The 19076-nt window shown below is 38.5% G+C and overlaps 1 protein-coding gene across 1 annotated transcript in view; it reads left to right on the top strand.

Moving 5' to 3' along the window:
- The first annotated feature begins 969 nt into the window (after nucleotides 1–969).
- Nucleotides 970–19076, top strand: part of ADGRG7 (adhesion G protein-coupled receptor G7) — a 62797-nt gene continuing 44690 nt past the window's right edge. Inside the window, exons 1-3 of the mRNA XM_057696415.1 lie at nucleotides 970–1090; nucleotides 17542–17646; nucleotides 18703–18807. Coding sequence (XP_057552398.1) covers nucleotides 970–1090; nucleotides 17542–17646; nucleotides 18703–18807 — 331 coding nt within the window. The remainder of the gene's footprint in view (nucleotides 1091–17541; nucleotides 17647–18702; nucleotides 18808–19076) is intronic.

Below are 19076 nucleotides of genomic sequence, written 5' to 3'. Positions count from 1 at the left end.
AAATGGTTGGCAGCATTGGTTCCTTCTGAGGGCTGGGAGGGAAGGATCTGTTCCCATCCTTTTCCTTGGCTTATAGACGGCCGTCTTCTCCCTGTGTCTCTTCATATCCTCTTCCCTCAATGCATATCTGTGTCCAAATTTCTTCTGCTTATAAGGACATCAGTCATATTGGGTTAGGGACCACTCTAATGACCTCACTTTGACTTGATTACCTCCTATAGGGACCCTATCTCCAAATAAGGTCATGTTCTAGGTACTGGTGGTTAGGACTTCACCACATGAATTTTTAGGGGAACACAGTTCAGCCCATAACAGATGGATTGTAATGCTGGTTTCAGTGCTTTTCAAAATTCACGTGCCAGTAATGCCCACTCACCAACTGTAGCTGTCAAAGTGTGGGCTTCTTAAAGAAGTGCAAGTACTGGAATCATGTGTGGGCATCACTGTTTGACCTTGGTGGACAGCCTGGAACGCCTGCTAGTCTACCTCTGCTAGAGCCTCCTAACAAAACATAGGAAGCTGAGCCACAGGTGACCCCCAGGCCCACTGCCTTCCTGACCTCTCTTCTGTTTTATGTATTTTTTTTCTTTTTTTTTCCCCTTCCCTACTTCCTTGCTTGTCAGGACATTTACACTTTGACCCTGTGAGCTATTCCCTCCCTTTCTCCTTTATTGCCCTGGCTTATCTTCCTTCCTCATAACCCCAATTACTTTTTTTCATGTTGTCACTCCGTGAAGGATGAGGAAGTTGCAAGCAGAGTGTGTACCTTTTACTAGGTGATTTGAACTGCTTTCTGCCTGATTAACCTCAAAAATCCTTAAAAAAAATGAGGACATCTGACTGATAGAACCCTGAGAGAAGGAATTCTTTTTTTTTTTTTAGAAGAGTTTTTGATTAAAGTTCTTGGCTCAAGAAGAAAAGAAGCTAGCTGCCTTTCACCCAGCAGTGGATTTGCGGTTCGGATTCCCCATGGTTTCCTGCCGGGCCTGTGACCTCAAGGTGCTGGTGGCCGTTGTGTGTGGGCTGCTGACTGGCGTCGTTTTGGGACTGGCCATCTGGAGTGTGGTCAGGGTCCAGAGAGGTAACGTCATCCTTCTGTGTTTAACTCAGAGCAAGAGAAGGCATTGAGCCTCTGTCCCTGCCACCTGACATACCAGTACAGGAAGGTGCCAGGTCTAGGCCGAAACTGCCTGCCGTTTATGAAGTATACACGACAAGGGTCCATGGATGGCTAGCGTATGGTTGTATATACATGAATACACGCATATGCGTGTGTGTGTGGTGTGTGTGTGTGTGCTCGCACAGGGTGACGAACAACACAGATGAATTGGCCTGTTCATGCTCTTTTAACACCTGATTGAATGCACAGCAGAGTGATAATTAAAGTCATTAATAGCACATGTTTGGGCTTGTCTAGCTAAATCCAAGGAAGGAAAATAATTTTGGATGCACACACAGACACACACACACACATTATTAAACATATGCAGAATGAAATTTCATTTCAAGAAGAAAGTTTAGGAATGTTCTCACTAAGACTGTAGATAAAATGTTTTAACACAAAGTTCCCACTTTTCAGGTGTAGAAAACTACTTAAAAGTTAAGATCATTTAGAAAACCATTTTCCTGGTTAGTCAACGAGTATTAGTTAGTCACCTGCTATGCGGCAGAGCTGACCCTGGGAAAGGAAGGTGAAGGCGGGCAATGGTGTGTAAACGATGATGTTGAAGGAAAGCCCCAGAAACTCACAGCAGAGACTTTCCATAATGCTAATGCTCTTCCCCTGCGCCATGGCGCTTTCCATAGAGGGATTCAAAACTGGGTGTGCTGAGCACTCCCTTTTGTAACAGTAAAAAGAGAGACAGTTTCTAATGAAAGTGAGTAAATGAGGGTAAATAACGCCAGTCAAGAAAGGGCAGGAGCGGTGGTCTGCCCCCCGAGACGCTAACTGCGGAGGACAGAGGGCTAGGGGAGCCGGCAAAGGTCCATGCTCGGCACAAGAGGCGTCAAATATGTCGGCTGCGATGGAGTGGTGGCTGAGGATACAGCTGCTTCCCCCCAAAGCATATATTTAGAGAATCCTGCGGTAATAGGATTTAGACAACAAGCAAGAAAAAATTTAGGAGAATAAAAGCAATAAAATTTAAACTTGAGGAAAATGTGGTTTTTGTTTAAGGTTTGTAAAACAATTTGAGGTTTAAAAAAATTATGAACTACAGGTTTTACCCTATTAAGGCTGCTAAATTTAGAAGACCTTTTTTAAAGGGTATACTTTTAAGAACTAACTCCCTTCCTTCTTTCCCGCCTTCCTTCCCTCCCTCCCTCCCCATTCCGTCCTTCCTTCCTTCCTTCCCTCCTTCCTTCCTCCCTCCTTCCCTCCTTTTTTTCCTTTACAAGACATCTACTTTTAAAGGGAAATTTGTGGTGACTTGTAAAGAACACAGGTACAATAGAACCATTAAAACAAGGACCAAAGTACAAAAACACTATAAGGAGGAGGACAAGGTTGGGGATAGAAAGTAAATGAAAATCACAGGCTAGAAGGAGTTACTAAAAATAAATACAAAACATATCCCTGTGTTTCCTGAGGGCTAAGACCCAAAATGCACGATAATAAGTAACAAAGAATGCATGTTGAACAATGAAAGCATACCAGCTCCTCAGAGAAGACAATCGTTTCCTTGCTGTAGCTGATTTTTTTTTAAAGTGGCTCTTTATGTAAGGGACATCCCTCAGTTTTGGGGTAAACCCAGTGGAAAAGAAGGGGGTTATCCGTACCATCTGAAGAGAAACACTGAAAAACTGGTATTGTTGGCTGTTACTGGTTTGCTCAGACTTTGTCTTAGTTGGTACATTCTGGTTCCTCCACTTCACTGCCTTCGTCTCCAGGTATTCTCACCTGCCTCTTTCCATCCCATCTCATGGAAGTGTTGAACACTCTCACTTCAGTCCCTTTACCTGGGTATAGAGATGAGTTGCTTTTAAACTTATTTTCTAAGGGGAGGGTCATGGATATCTCTGAGAAACGGATGAAAACTATGACTGTCTTACTTAGGAAAAATATACATAAACACATACAAATACAATTTGGGGTAAATTAATTTCATCACATTCAAAATTTATTTTCAATAGCAACAGAAGATATTTCTATGGTTTAGGTTTAATATATTTATATATACAAGTTATGTGTCTCTAACTTTTATTTTCTATGAAAAAGTAATGGCTTCTGCATGAAAAAGTAGAAAAACATTTAAATTCTGCTGTAACTAAATTTCAATTAGATGTTGCTGCTGTTTGGCTGTAGAGTGAACATTAATGTGGCTCTATGTATACCATTATATATTTCATTTTTAAAAAACTTACTGTTAAACTTTATTTTTTACTGTATTCTAGGTAGTATGCTAAAAAACTTCACATACCTTTTCTCATTTAATTCTGACAACGATCTCTGAGGCAGTTATCATTATATCCACATTACAGATACTTGGCTTTCCTTTTACTCAATTACATGCTCCCTCAAGAGGCAAACTTGATAATAAGTCAAACTCACGTGACTGTTCCTGGAGGACAGGTTGCATTTGGGGTTTAAAAAAGGTCCAGAAAAGTGCTTTCAAGATGGAGGAAGTTGGGTTTTAGGCAGCTGTGCGACTTTTGTTCAGTTTTTTTTTGGGGGGGGGGGTCTTTTATTTATTTATTTATTTATTTATTTATTTATTTATTTATTTATTTTATTGGCTGTGTTGGGTCTTCGTTGCTGCACATGGGCTTTCTCTAGTTGAGGTGAGTGGGGGCTACTGTTCATTGTGGCGCATGGGCTTCTCATGGTGGTGGCCTCTCTTGTTGTGGAGCAGGGGCTCTAGGCGCGTGGGCTTCAGTGGTTGTGGCACAAGAGATTCCTAAATCTGTAATATGGTGTCTGTCATTTATTTTGGAATATTCTCAGACATCAAAACTTTAAATGTTTTTTTCTGTTCCATTTCGCCTTTCCTCTCCTTCTGGTATTCCCATAATGTATATGTTATACCTTTTATCCCACAGTTCTTGGATATTCTGTTACATTTGTCATTTTTTTCTCTTTGCTTTTTAGTTTGGGAAGTTTCTATTGACATTTCTTCAAGCTTACTGATTCTTTTCTTGGCCCTGTCCAGTCTACTGATGAACCCATCAAAGACATTCTTCATTTCTGTTAGTGTTTGGATTCTAGCATTTCTTTTGATTTTTGCTTAGAGTTTCCATCTCCCTGTTTATATTACCCCCTTGTTCTTAAAGGTTGTCCACTTTTTTCATTAAAGCTCTTAGCATATTGATCATAATTATCTTAAATTCCTAGTCTGATAATTCCAGAATCTCTGCCATCTATAAATCTGGTTCTGATGGTTGGCTTGTCTCTTCAGGCTGTTTTTTGCCTTTCTGCATGCCCTTTAATTTTTTTATCGAAAATCAGACATGATGTATTAGGTAAAAGGAATTGAGGTGCAGGCCTTTAGTGTGAGGTTTTATGTTTGTCTGGCTAGGAGTTAGGCTGTGTTCACTGTCTATGGTAGGTGTAGGTGTTCCTTGCCAGTCAGTCTCCCCACCCCTAATCCCTACCCTTTGGGCAAACACTGTTCTGATTTTATCACCATAGATTAGTTTTGCTATCCTTGAATTTCATAAAAAGAACCATACAGGATTTACTCTTCTATGTCTGAATACTTTTGTTAACAATGTTTTTGAGTTTCATCTATGTTTTGTGAATTGCTTTTTATTACTAAACAATCAATATTCTATTGTATGACTACACCATAATTTGTTCAGTCTCTTGTTGATGGACTATTTGGGTGGTTTCCTCTTTTTTTTCTTTTGGCTACCATGAATAAAACTTCCGAGATTGAATTCCCTGGAAAACAAATTTTGAATTGAAGATTTCTCCACAGAAAGGTTTCAACAGGTGTTCTTGGAATCAGTACTTGTGGGGGAGTAACAGAGGCAGGATTGGATGGAAGGAGAAATTGAACTGCAACACAGCTGAAGCTGGGATGCCCCTTCAGAGTTGCCCTCTTTATTAATTATATATTGCTGCAGAAGAACTCACCCCAAAACTTAGGGGCTTAAAGCAACCATGATCATTTATTATCTTCCTGACTTCAGAATTTGGAAGCAGCATGCCTGGGTAGTTCCGGATTAGGATCTCTCATAAAGCTGCCCTCCGATGGTGGCTGGAGCTGGGGTCATTTTAAACACTTCTCCACCCATGTGTGGTGCCTGGGCTTGGAAGGCTCAAAAAGTTGAAACAGCTGAAGCTCCTCAGGCTTCTCTATCTGTGTGCCTCTCCCCTTAATATCTCCAACATGACGGCTTCAGAAGAGCCAGGTTTCTTACACGCCTCCTGTAGGCTCAAGTCTGCTAAAGCATCCGTCCTCAGAGAGAGACCTAGGTGGAAGCCAAATCGCCTTTTATGATCCTGCCTGGAAGACATACAACACATTTCTTTCACACTATTAGTCAAGGCAGATACAAAAATCCACTTGATTCAAGGAGAGAACATAAACCTACCTCTCAATAGAGAAGCATCATCATTATAAGAAGAGTGAGTCGAGGATGGAAGATGCCTTAGAGGACTGGGGCAGGGAGGGTGGGGGGGACTCGAGGGGGGGGGGCGTCAAGGAAGGGAGGGAATACGGGGATATGTGTATAAAAACAGTTTATTGAACCTGGTGTACCCCCCAAAAAATAAAAAAAAAATAAAAATAAAAAATAAAATAAAAAAAAATAAAAAAAATAAAAAAAAAAAAAGAAGAGTGAGTAAGATGGAATACATGGTAGAGCTGTTTTTGTAAAATATATTCTTTGAGGTATTGAAGCTGGGGTTTGAGCCTTTATTCCCTGGCATTGACTAGTTATAGTGTGTGTCATGAGGCTCTTGGCTGAGCTCTCTTCAGTTGAGGGCAATTTCTAGAAAAGGATTCTGCTGTTTTCTCAGTTGCCAACATCCCCCAAGCCTGGAGGAATGAGTGTTTCCGTCCTAAAGAGGAGGATCCAGGTGGCATACAATAGCATCCACTGTAGGTACTAGAAACATTCAAGTCTCTTTGTGGACATATATTCCCATTTATTTTGCATATCTATCTAGGCATGGGATTTTTGTATCATAGGTAGGAGTATCTCTAGCTTTATGACACTACCAAACAGCTTTCCAAAATGATCGTACCATTTGAAATTCTCAATCAGCAATTTGCTAGAGTTCCAGTTGTTTCATATCCTTAACTTTTAGCATCATCTGTTTTGTAATTTTAACCATTCTAGTCTAGTGTGAAATGATATTTCACTGTGGTTTTAACTTGTGTTTCTCTGATGACTAATATGTTTATCATTTTCATGTGGTTAGTGTCCTTCTGTATATCTTTTTATGAAGTGTGTATTCAAGTCTTTTGCCCATTTAAAAAAAGTGGGTTTTTTGTATTCTTATTAGTAATGTATACTCTTTACTATTTACAAATTACAATCCTAATTTAAAGTTATAGAAACGCTTCCTCTGACAGAATAGTACTGCAAATATTTTCTCCCAGTCTATGCTTCCATTTTTATTTTCTTATTGATCTTTTTTTTTTATATATGGATTATTTATATGTTGCTTAATATCAAATATTTGGTGATTTCCCAAATTACCAATTGTTATTGATTTCTAATTTAATTCTACTATGGCTAGAAAACATTATCTGTATTACTTAATCCTTGAAGTTTTATTGAGACTGATGCATGTGGCCTAGAAGTGGTCTATCTTGGAATATTCCTTGTTCCAAGGTCTGTTTTGACAGATACGAATATACCGTTGACTTTTGAACAACATGGGTTTGAAATGCATGGGTCCACTCATATGCAGATTTTTTTCAATAAATACATTCTACAGTACTACACGATCTGTGGTTGGTTGAGTCTGTGGATGCAGAACCGCAGATACAGAGGGTTAACTGTACAGTTACACACAGATTTTCAACTGTGCAAGACTTGGCCCCCAACTCCCATGTTGTTCAAGGGTTAATTGTAGCTTTTTATGCTTACTATTTGTATGATATACATTTTTATGTCCTTTTGCCCTCAACCTATTTCAACCTCTATATTTAAAGTGAATTTTTAAAGACAACTTATATTAACATCTTACTTTTAAAATAAAAACTGACAATAATTTCCTGTTAATTAGAGTGCTGTCTCCTTATATGTTTAATACAACTATAGATATGGTTTGGTTAAAGTCTACTACTTTGCTAAATGTTTTCTATTTGTTCTCTTTGTTCTTTGTTTCTTTTTTTTTTTTTTTTTTGGGGGGGGTACACCAGGTTCAATCAACTGTTTTTTATACACATATCCCCATATTCCCTCCCTTCCTTGACACCCCCCCCTCGAGTCCCCCCCACCCTCCCTGCCCCAGTCCTCTAAGGCATCTTCCATCCTTGAGTTGGACTCCCTTTGTTATACAACAACTTCCCACTGACTATTTTACAGTTGGTAGTATATATATGTCTGTGCTACTCTCTCGCTTCTTCTCAGTTTCCCCTTCACCCCCCGCCCCCTCCCATACCTCGAGTTCTCCAGTCCATTCCCTGTATCTGCTTCCTTGTTCTTGTCACTGAGTTCATCAGTACCATTCTTAGATTCCATATATGTGAGTTAGCATACAATATTTGTCCTTCTCTTTCTGATTTACTTCACTCTGTATGACAGATTGTAGGTCTATCCACCTCATTACATATAGCTCCATCTCATCCCTTTTTATAGCTGAGTAATATTCCATTGTATATATATGCCACATCTTCTGTATCCATTCATTTGTTGATGGGCATTTAGGTGGCTTCCATGTCCTGGCTATTGTAAAGAGTGCTGCAATAAACATTATGGTACAAGTTTCTTTTGGGATTATGGTTTTCTTTGGGTATATGCCCAGTAGTGGGATTACTGGATCATATGGTAGTTCTATTTGTAGTTTTTTAAGGAACCTCCAAATTGTTTTCCATAGTGGCTGTACCAACTTACAGTCCCACCAACAGTGCAGGAGAGTTCCCTTTTCTCCACACCCTCTCCAACATTTGTTGTTTCCAGACTTTGTGATGATGGCCATTCTGATTGGTGTGAGGTGATACCTCATTGTGGCTTTGACTTGCATTTCTCTGATGATGAGTGATGTTGAGCATCTTTTCATGTGTTTGTTGCCCATCTGGATGTCTTCTTTGGAGAAATGTCTATTTAGGTCTTCTGCCCATTTGTGGATTGGGTTATTTGCTTTTTTGGTATTAGGCTTCATGAGCTGCTTGTATATTTTGGAGGTTAATCCTTTGTCCGTTGTTTCATAGGCAATTATTTTTTCCCATTCTGAGGGTTGCCTTTTAGTCTTGTTTATGGTTTCTTTTGCTGTGCAAAAGCTTTTAAGTTTCATGAGGTCCCATTCGTTTATTCTTGATTTTATTTCCATGATTCTAGGAGGTGGGTCAAAAAGGATGTTGCTTTGATGGATGTCAAAGAGTGTTCTGCCTATGTTTTCCTCTAGGAGTTTTATCGTGTCTGGCCTTACATGTAGGTCTTTAATCCATTTGGAGTTTATTTTTGTGTATGGTGTTAGGAAGTGTTCTAATTTCATTCTTTTACATGTTGCTGTCCAATGTTCCCAGCACCACTTATTGAAGAGGCTGTCTTTTTTCCATTGTATATTCGTGCCTCCTTTGTCAAAGATAAGGTGCCCATATGTGTTTGGGCTTACTTCTGAGTTCTCTATTCTATTCCATTGATCTTCCTTTCTGTTTTTGTGCCAGTACCATACTGTCTTGATCACTATGGCCTTGTAGTATAGTTTGAAGTCAGGAAGCCTGATTCCACCAACTCCATTTTTCCTTCTCAAGATTGCTTTGGCTATTCGGGGTCTTTTGCGTTTCCATACAAATCGTAAGATTTCTTGCTCTAGTTCTGTGAAAAATGCCATTGGTAATTTGATCGGGATTGCATTGAATCTGTAAATTGCTTTGGGTAGTACAGTCATTTTCACGATGTTGATTCTTCCAATCCAGGAACATGGTATGTCCCTCCATCTGTTTGTGTCATCTTTGATTTCTTTCATCAATGTCTTAAAGTTTTCTGCATACAGATCTTTTGCCTCCTTAGGCAGGTTTATTCCTAGGTATTTGATTCTTTTGGTTGCAATGGTGAATGGGAGAGTTTCCTTAATTTCTCTTTCTGCTCTTCCGTTGTTAGTGTATAGGAATGCAAGAGATTTCTGTGCATTAATTTTGTATCCTGCTACTTTACTAAACTCATCAATGAGTGCTAGCAGTTTTCTGGTAGAGTCTTTAGGGTTTTCTATATATAATATCATGTCATCTGCAAAGAGTGATAATTTTACTTCTTCTTTTCCAATTTGGATTCCTTTAATTTCTTTTTCTTCTCTGATTGCTGTGGCTAACACTTCCAAAACTATGTTGAATAACAGTGGTGAGAGTGGACACCCTTGTCTTGTTCCTGTTCTTAGAGGGAATTCTTCCAGTTTTTCTCCATTGAGAACAATGTTGGCTTTTGGTTTGTCATATATGGCTTTTATGATGTTGAGGTAATTTCCTTCTATGCCCATTTTCTGGAGAGCTTTTATCATAAATGGATGTTGAACTTTGTCAAAAGCTTTTTCTGCATCTATTGAGATGATCATATGGTTTTTATCCTTCAATTTGTTGATATGATGTATCACGTTGATTGATTTGCGTATATTGAAGAATCCTTGCATCCCAGGGATAAACCCCACTTGATCGTGGTGTATGATTTTTTTAATGTGCTGTTGCAGTCTGTTAGCTAGTATTTTGTTGAGGATTTTTGCATCTATATTCATCAGTGATATTGGTCTGTAGTTTTCTTTCTTTGTGACATCTTTGCCTGGTTTTGGTATCAGGGTGATGGTAGCCTCGTGGAATGAGTTTGGGAGTGCTCCGCCTTCTGCAATATTTTGGAAGAGTTTGAGAAGGATAGGTGTTAACTCTTCTCGAAATGTTTGATAGAATTCGCCTGTGAATCCATCTGGTCCTGGGCTTTTGTGTGTTGGGAGATTTTTAATCACTGCCTCAATTTCTGTAGTTGTGATTGGTCTGTTCATGGTTTCTATTTCTTCCTGGTTCAGTCTTGGAAGATTGTATTTTTCTAAGAATGTATCCATTTCTTCCAGGTTATCCAATTGATTGGCATATAGTTGCTTGTAGTAGTCTCTCATGATGTTTTGTATTTCTGAGGTGTCCGTTGTGACTTCTCCTTTTTCATTTCTAATTCTGTTGATTTGCATCTTCTCCCTTTTTTTCTTGATGAGTCTGGCTAATGGTTTATCAATTTTGTTAATCTTCTCAAAGAACCAGCTTTTAGTTTTATTTATTTTTCTTATGGTTTCTTTCCTTTCTTTTTCATTTATTTCTGCTCTGATCTTTATGATTTCTTTCCTTCTGCTCACTTTGGGGTTTCTTTGTTCTTCTTTCTCTAGTTGTTTTAGGTGCAAGGTTAGGTTGTTTATTCGATCATTTTCTTGTTTCTTAAGGTAGGACTGTATTGCTATAAACTTCCCTCTTAGAACTGCTTTTGCTGCGTCCCATAGGTTTTGGGTTGTTGTGTTTTCGTTGTCATTTGTTTCTAGATATTTTTTGATTTCCTCTTTGATTTCTGTAGTGATTCCTTGGTTGTTTAAGAGTGAATTGTTTAGCCTCCATGTGTTTGTATTTTTTGCAGTTTTTTTCCTGTAATTGATATCTAGTCTCATGGTGTTGTGGTCTGAGAAGATGCTTGATATGATTTCAATTTTCTTGAATTTGCTGAGGTTTGATTTGTGACCCAAGATGTGATCTATCCTGGAAAATGTTCCATGTGCACTTGAGAAGAAAGTGTAGTCTGTCGTTTTTGGATGGAATGTCCTATAAATATCAATGAAGTCGAGATGGTCTAATGTGTCATTTAAAGCTTGTGTGTCTTTATTTATTTTCTGTTTGGATGATCTGTCCATTGATGTAAGTGGGGTGTTCAAGTCTCCCACTATTATTGTGTTCCTGTCGATGTCCCCTTTTATAGCTGTTAGCATTTGCCTTATGTATTGAGGTGCTCCTATATTGGGGGCATAGATATTTACCATTGTGATATGTTCTTCTTGGATGGATCCCTTGATCATTATGTAGTGCCCTTCCTTGTCTCTTTTAATAGTCTTTACTTTCAAGTCTAATTTGTCTGCTATGAGTATTGCTACTCCAGCTTTCTTTTGACTTCCATTTGCATGGAATATCTTTTTCCATCCCTTCACTTTCAGTCTATATGTATCCCTTGGTCTGAAGTGGGTTTCTTGTAGGCAGCATATAGAAGGGTCTTGTTTTTGTATCCATTCAGCCAGGCTGTGTCTTTTGGTTGGAGCATTTAATCCATTTACATTTAAAGTGATTATTGACATGTGTGTTCCAATTACCATTTTCTTAATTGTTTTGGGTTTGTATTTGTAGGTGTTTTCCTTTTCTTGTGTTTCCTACTTAGAGAAGTTCCTTTAGCACTTGTTGTAAGGCTGGTTTGGTGGTGCTGAATTCTCTGAACTTTTGCTTGTCTGGAAAGCTTTTGATTTCTCCCTCCAATCTGAATGAGATTCTTGCTGGGTAGAGTATTCTTGGCTGTAGGTTTCTCTCTTTCAGGACTTTCAGTATATCCTGCCATTCCCTTCTGGCCTGCAGAGTTTCTGTAGAAAGGTCAGCTGTTATCCTGATGGGTTTTCCCTTATATGTTGTTTGTTGCTTTTCTCTTGCTGCTTTTAATATTTTTTCTTTGTGTTTAATTGTCGTTAGTTTGATTAATATGTGTCTTGGTGTATTTCTCCTTGGGTTTATTCTGTATGGGACTCTCTGTGCTTCTTGGACTTGGTTCATTATTTCCTTTCCCATGTTGGGGAAGTTTTCCACTATAACCTCTTCAAATATTTTCTCAGACCCTTTCTTGTTTTCTTCTTCTTCTGGGATGCCTATAATTCGAATGTTCATACGTTTAAGGTTATCACTGAGGTCTCTGAGGCTGTCTTCTAGTCTTTTTATTTTTTTTTCTTTTTCCTGCTCTGTGGCGTTTATTTCCCCCATTCTGTCTTCCAACTCACTTATTCGTTCTTCTGCCTCAGTCATTCTGCTGGTTATAGCATCTAGAGTATTTTTAATTTCAGTTATTCTGTTATCCATTGCTGTTTGTTTTTCTGAGTTCTTATGAACTGTTTCTTGTACTTTCTCTATTTTGGTATCGAGATTTTGTATCATTTTTACTATCATTACTCTAAATTCTTTTTCAGGCATTTTTCCTCTTTCCTCCCCATTTATTTGGTCTTGTGGGTTTTTTTCCTGCTCCTTTGCCTGCATGGGGTTTCTTTGTTTCCTCATGGTTGTCCAAGCTTTTGGGGTTGCTTGTCCTGGTGATAGAGGTGTTTATAGAAGACTGTCCAAGCCTCAGACTAATGTCCAAGTATTGGATTAAACGAATATTCAGTCTACGAAACACATACATGTATAAGACACACAATTATTGAATCCGTTAGGACATAAGGCTCTAGAAAGACCTGACAGAACCCCAGTGTGCTATCAGATATTCAAAGAGAAACCCAGCAGAAATTGACAACTGAAACAGAACAAATCAGAGACAAAAGCAAAAGCAAACAAACAACAAATAACACCCTACACATACAAACATCAATCCAGGGAGATTTTGTAAGCTAGGATCAAATATAGAAATGAGCTGGAGTACCACCAGAGAGAATGGAGATTCTCAGAATGTAATTAGACAACTGTACTAAGAACTAAGATAAAGACAAAAGGCTACTATTAATACCAAGGCAGTGCATCATCTGGAGAATAGAGCAAGGAGTCTGAGCAGACCGATAGTGTTGCTTATAAGTATGTTAAGATAAAATACCCTTAAAATGGCTGGAAGAAAGGGGAACAGAAGAGCGTACTGTGGTTGGAAATATGCAAAGAAAAAGAAAGGAATAGAAGTGTATAAAAGAAAGGGATGAAAGGAAAGTATGAAAGATATTTTGTCTGTACTACCAAAAACTTAGCTAGATATAGAAGTATATAAAAAGGCAAAAAAAAAAAAAAAAGAATAAAAAATATCCTTAAAAAATTATGTTGTAAAACTTGTAGATCCCTTAGGGCTAAGATCATATTTAATAAATCAAAAAAAAAAAAAAAAAAAGAGAGAGAGAGAAAGAAAAAAAAAAAAAATCCAGAACTGATCTCAGAATGTACCAGTTCAATAGGTATTGATACTACTATTTCTGTGTCCTTAGCGTCTCAGCTGTAAGTGTCCTTCTCCTTGCCTTGGGTTTTTTTTTTTTTTTTTTTGCGTTATTCTGTGACCAGCAGAGGTTCCTTTATTGTTCGTCTGTAAGCCTCGGTGTGTGGGGAGGGAGAGGGTACAATAGTGGCTCCTTCTCCTGGGAGTGAGTGAGCAGTGGCGCACTGTTGTTTCAGTCAGGCTTGGAGGTGCCTGTTGCAGAGGGCGCTGGTGGCTCAGGCGTATACAGAAAGTCTTAGAGTTGGGCCTCTCTCGGGGTTTTTTCTTTTTGATGCTGGTTTTTTTTTTTTTCTCTCGGCAGCCTCCCTGCTGCTGGCATTGCAAGGAGTTTTAATCTAGCCCCGCCCGAGTGCCTGAGAGTGCTTGTTATCCCTGAGCGCCTTAGGTGGCCCGCAGGGCGTCTCTCCGCTGCCTGTTGCAGAGGCACCGAAAGAGAGGGAGAGGCTATGCGCGCGGCTCCTCCCCCCCGCCCGGGAGCCTGCAGCCTCCAGCCGCCATCATGGCCGGGCAGTTCTCAGGGACGGGCACTCCTCTCCGCGGACCTCCTCCCTCCTGTCCTCTCGGTCCATCACCCTACCGGCAACAATGTTTCTCACCCTGAACCAGCTCTCCAGTTCCCACGCTCCCCGCTCCTGGACCCTCCGTTCAGCCGCGGATCGATGTCTCGGTCCGGGAACGCTGAGCTGCGCTGCGGACCCTCCGTATGTTTCTCACTCCCTCCCATCTGCCACAGCTCCGCCGCTTCACCCTCTTTGAGCCCTCGTAGATGCCTCCCTACCGGCTATGTCGGGCTCCCCGCAGCCCTTTCTGGCATCCGAGGCCGTCTGCTGGTGTTCAGCTGATTCTCTGTGGGAATGACTGCGTCCTTCCGTGCATTCCCAATGCATCTGTGGAGAGGGATGCACTCCACGTCTCTCTACTTCGCCGCCATCTTTTTCTCGTCCCTTATTGATCTTTTGATGAGCAGTTTTTAGTTTTAAGTACAATTTATCAGCTTTTTTTTCTTTTATATTTAGTGCTTTTTGTGTCTTCTTTAAAAAAATCTTTGTCTTTCCCAAAGTTGCAAAGATATTATCCTTGCTCTCAGAGAAGCTTTGCAGTTTTAACTTTTGCTTTTGGGTCTCTGGTCCATCTCAAATTGAGTTTTGAGTGTGGTATATTATCCTGTTAGCCTAGCACCATTTGTTGAAACATCTTTCCTTTTGCAACTGAATTGCCTTGGAATCTTTTTAAAGAATCGATTGACTATGTATGTTTTATCTGTTTCTAAACTCTTTATACTATTTCATTGGTGTATTTGGCTGTGTTTATGATGATCTCATAATGTTTTGATTGCTATGACTGGATAGTAAGTCATAAATTTAGTAATGTCAATCATCCAACTCTTTTTTTTTCTTTTTTAAAAGTTTTTATTGAAATATGGTTGATTTACAATGTTGTGTTAGTTTCAAGTGTACAGCAAAGTGTCAGTTGTACGTATGTATATATCCACGATTTTTTTTTTAGATTCTCTTCCCATGTAGGCTGTTACAGAGTATTGAGTAGAGTTCCCTGTTTACTTTTGCTTTTCCAGGTCTTTTACAGTTCTGTAACATTTTAAGATCAGCTTGTCAATTTCTACAAAGAAGTTCTTTTGTTTTGGATTTTGGCCATATCAATTTGGGGAAAATAGACACCTTAACAACTTTAAGTCTTTCATGCATACATGGTATATATTTCCACTTATTTAGATATTTTAAGATTTCTTTCAGTAATGAGATCTTGCACATATATTTTGTTAAATTTATTTCCAAAAATTTTATGATTTTTAAGCTAATTTAAATGGAAATTATCTAATAATTTTATTTACCAATTATTTAATGCTAGCGTGTGGAACTAGAATATAATTTTGTTTATTTTGTGTCATGAAACCTTGCTAAATTTACTTATTGTGTCTAGTAATTTTTTTTTGAGACACCTTAGGATTTTCTATGTATTTGATGATGTCATCTACAACAGAAGACAGTTCTATTTCTCCCTTTCTTTATGCTTTTTATTTCTTTTTCTTACCTATAGCACTGGTCAACATCTTCAGCATAATGCTGAATAAAAGTGGTTACAGCAGTTACATTAAACTCGTTTCTGTCAATCTTGGGAAAGCATTCGGTATTACACTATTAAGTATGATGTTAGTGGTAGGTTCTTCATAGATGATTTTTATCAGTTTGAGGAAGTTCCCTTTTATTCCTTATTTGCTGAGAGTTTAGAACATATGTCAGATGCTTTTTGGCCCCTTTATTGAAATGATTTTTGAATTTGATTATTAAAATGATCATGTGGTCTTCCCCCTTTGTTCTAGCATATATGGTGAACTAAATAATTAATTTTCTATTGTTAAACCAACTTTGCACTCCTGGTATAAACCTCACTTTGTCATGATGGAGTGTCAGTTTTATATATTGATGGATTTGATTTGCTACTATTTCAAAAAGATTTTTGCATCTGTGTAAATGTCTGTAATTTTCTTTTCTTATAATGTTTTTGTCAGAGTTTGGTATCAGGGTTATCCTGGCATTATAAAATCATTTGGAAAGTTTCTACCTTTCTCTATTTTCTAAAAGAGTTTATATGAGGTTGGTATTATTTATTCCCTAATTCATCAGTAAAGCTGTCTGGGCTGGTAGTTGGTTGCTTTCAGGATTTTATCCTTATTTTTGAGTTTTAGCAGTTTGACCACGATGTGTCTAAGTGTGGTCTTCCCTTTATTTATTTTGCTTGTGCTTTACCGAGCTTCTTGGACCAAGTCTGAGAAGTTTTGACCGTTATTTCTTCAGGTATTTTATCTGCCTTGTTCCTTCTCTTCTCCCTTTCTGGGACTCCCTTTGCTTATAGGTTAGACTCCTTGATATTGTCCCAAATGTCCCACAAACTGTTTATTTTTTTTTTAATCTTTTTTCCCCCTCCAGATTTGAGGGGAATTTACACCCAGACTTTGAGTCTCCCTTCTATATAGCTCTCTCCTTTCTGGGATATCTTCCTTCAATTTCCAGTTTTGTGGTAGCCCGAGACTGTCTCCTTTCATACCTTGACCCATTAAGACTGTGGCATTCTGCTGGTATTTCAGCCACTCCAGCTATACAGACTGGGTAGTGCCCTTAGTAGAGAGACTGTATAAACTTGGAATAGCCTTCAGTTTCTCTCTGATTTTTATTGCTTTCCAATGTCCTCAAGTAGTTAGTTTAAAATTTTTGTCCAGAGTTTAAAATTGTCATCTGTGGGAGGGTTAATATGGTATAATCTACTCCATCATTATTAAACTGGAAGTCTTCCTCCTGTATTCTTAAGCTTAATTTGTTCACCATCCACCCTGTCTTTCAATTTAGAGTCCCCAGGGTCCCCAACTCCTGAGTTGATTGACACATGACTTCCTTAGAACCACTGTTTGTAGATCAGGTTCTCATTTAGCTGCTCTTTGCCTCCCTGCCTCCCAGTTACTTCCCATATTGCTTGAGACATCTTCCTTAAAAACATTCCATATTATGTTACTCCCTTGTTTTAAGATCCCTCTAGGTTCCTGCAGGATTAAATCCTTTTTAATGATTTGATTAAATCTTTTTTAATGATTTAATCAAATCATTAAAGCTTGGTCTATAAAGCTGCTCACAAAGCAGTTTATGTCTTGCTGTTGATCCACATAGAACCAGTGCTCCTGGTATGTTAAACTTTTCTCTGTTCTTAGACACACCAGAACTTTCCATGTTTTTGAATTTTTGCTCTTTGTATCCTGCCTACATTTTATCCGACTTTTTTAGATTTAGTCGTAACATCTGATGCTAACACCACCTCTGCTGAAAAGTCTTCCCTGGATGGGTTACCTCTATCCTCAACATCTCTCTTCTATATTCTTATAGTACTTATAAATCTGCATAGTCACATGATTTGTTTATATCTATCTAGCCTATATATACTTATCACCTAGATAATCTCCTGTTTCCTTCAGTGGGTTCTGATCTCCTTGGTCAAGGTGTCGTATCTTTCAAATACGGCTTTTTGGTATCCATAACATCTAGTAAGCACTGTATACCCTGTGTAGATTCTCAGTGTTTATGTTATTTGATGATCTTACAAAGAATATTTTTCAGCAGTGGTATTCAAAATAGTGGTTTTATGTATAGAAATTAAAGGCCACAGACCCCCAAAAAAGAAACTAATCAGCCAGTTCATATACTATTCTGTTATTTATTGTTTCTTTAGAAGGATTTGCACCCACATCAAGCACCCCTATAGAGTTCTGCAAGAATGGTGGAACCTGGGAAAATGGCAGATGCACTTGTCCAGAAGAATGGAAAGGACTGAGATGTACAATCAGTAAGTTACTTGGGATAATACTAGGGTGTGAGATTTAGGTGACTCTTGTGTTTATAAGGACAGCAGCAAAGCTTTTCAAAGCTTCCGTGATTGCCTATAGTACCAGTGGGCATGATGATGATGGATTTCAGGTGTGTTCAGTAGCTCCATAGTAAAAGCTGAGTTTTCTTGTGCTATCTACCTGTATGTTCAAAACACCTCGTTTCCTTCCCAACTGTCAAGTTTCTATGTAAAACTCATATTTGCTTTTCTTTCTGACTGCAGTGTCTACTACAGGGCAATGGGTAATATGGTTTTCTCAGGTCCTTTCAATTGGTGATATGCCATATTACTCCATTTCACGTATCAATTCTAACATATTTAACTTTTCTGAAATCAAGATGCATCTTCTTATCCAAGTATATACTTAAATGAAGTTTTTGTTTTCTTCTTCCTTTCTCTTGGGGAGATGTTATTAAATTAGTGGCTTGACTTCAGTCAATGGTATCTCAGAATCAAAGTTCAAAGCCATTTCTTGCTCTGCAGTGTGCTTCGCAACACTCTATGCACTTCACGTTGCCCGCTTAGGATTTGGAGCCCTAGGAGCTCACTCCTATAGTTGCCTACACTCCAGCCTGCCAGTGTATCCCACATACCCCATGAGTTTGGCTTTTCGTTTCACCCATACCCGTATGATGCCCTTTGCCACTGTAGGCTCTATATCTTTGATTTTCAAGATTTCAACTAATCTGATACACTATCCTTTCTGATGTGTTAGTGATCACATCCTACCTCTACTGAGTTATATATTGTGCACATTTTAAGTGGAACCTATTATCCAACATACTAGTTATTGTAATGGTAATAACTTAACTAAATAAGAAGGTATATAGTTCCTGGCTGATCAGTGAGTCCTGTAAGTCTTCTATTACACTTTAAATTACACTGGATAGGTTTTGAACTTTGGCTTTTATCTGGTTTGAAATTTGAGAAAGAAAAGTGATGAAAATTTATAATGAAAGTTTTTTACTTAATGATGACTTTATGGTGAAAAAATATTTTTTCTTTCCATTATAGTTAATTTCTGTGAAAACAGTACCTATGAGGATTTTACTTTTGACAGAATTCCCGTGGGAAGATATGGCTTTTCCTTGCAGACTTGTGACAAGAACACGGTAAATGGTATGTGCTTTCCCAAGCATCTCTTCTGTTTAGGCATATGGTGGGTCATACCTGTCATCTCTCCAACTAGTGCCACGTCCCTAGTAGAGGCATCAAGGAAGATTTTGTGGAAGGGTTTGGCTCCCTTTTGTGGTCCAGTGTTCAAAGTTTTGGGTGTTAACTCACATAATTCCAATTTTCCTAAAAACAAAAATATAGATCAGTAGTAAATTCCTTTTAATTCTTCTTCAATTGATTTATCCTTGCAGGCTCCTCCATCTCCTGGAGTT

This window comes from Hippopotamus amphibius, chromosome 10 (genome assembly GCF_030028045.1).
Source record: "Hippopotamus amphibius kiboko isolate mHipAmp2 chromosome 10, mHipAmp2.hap2, whole genome shotgun sequence".
Classification (NCBI taxonomy): domain Eukaryota; kingdom Metazoa; phylum Chordata; class Mammalia; order Artiodactyla; family Hippopotamidae; genus Hippopotamus; species Hippopotamus amphibius.
The sequence above is the reverse complement of the archived record's forward strand: the minus strand, read 5'-3'. Positions and strand labels throughout refer to the sequence as shown.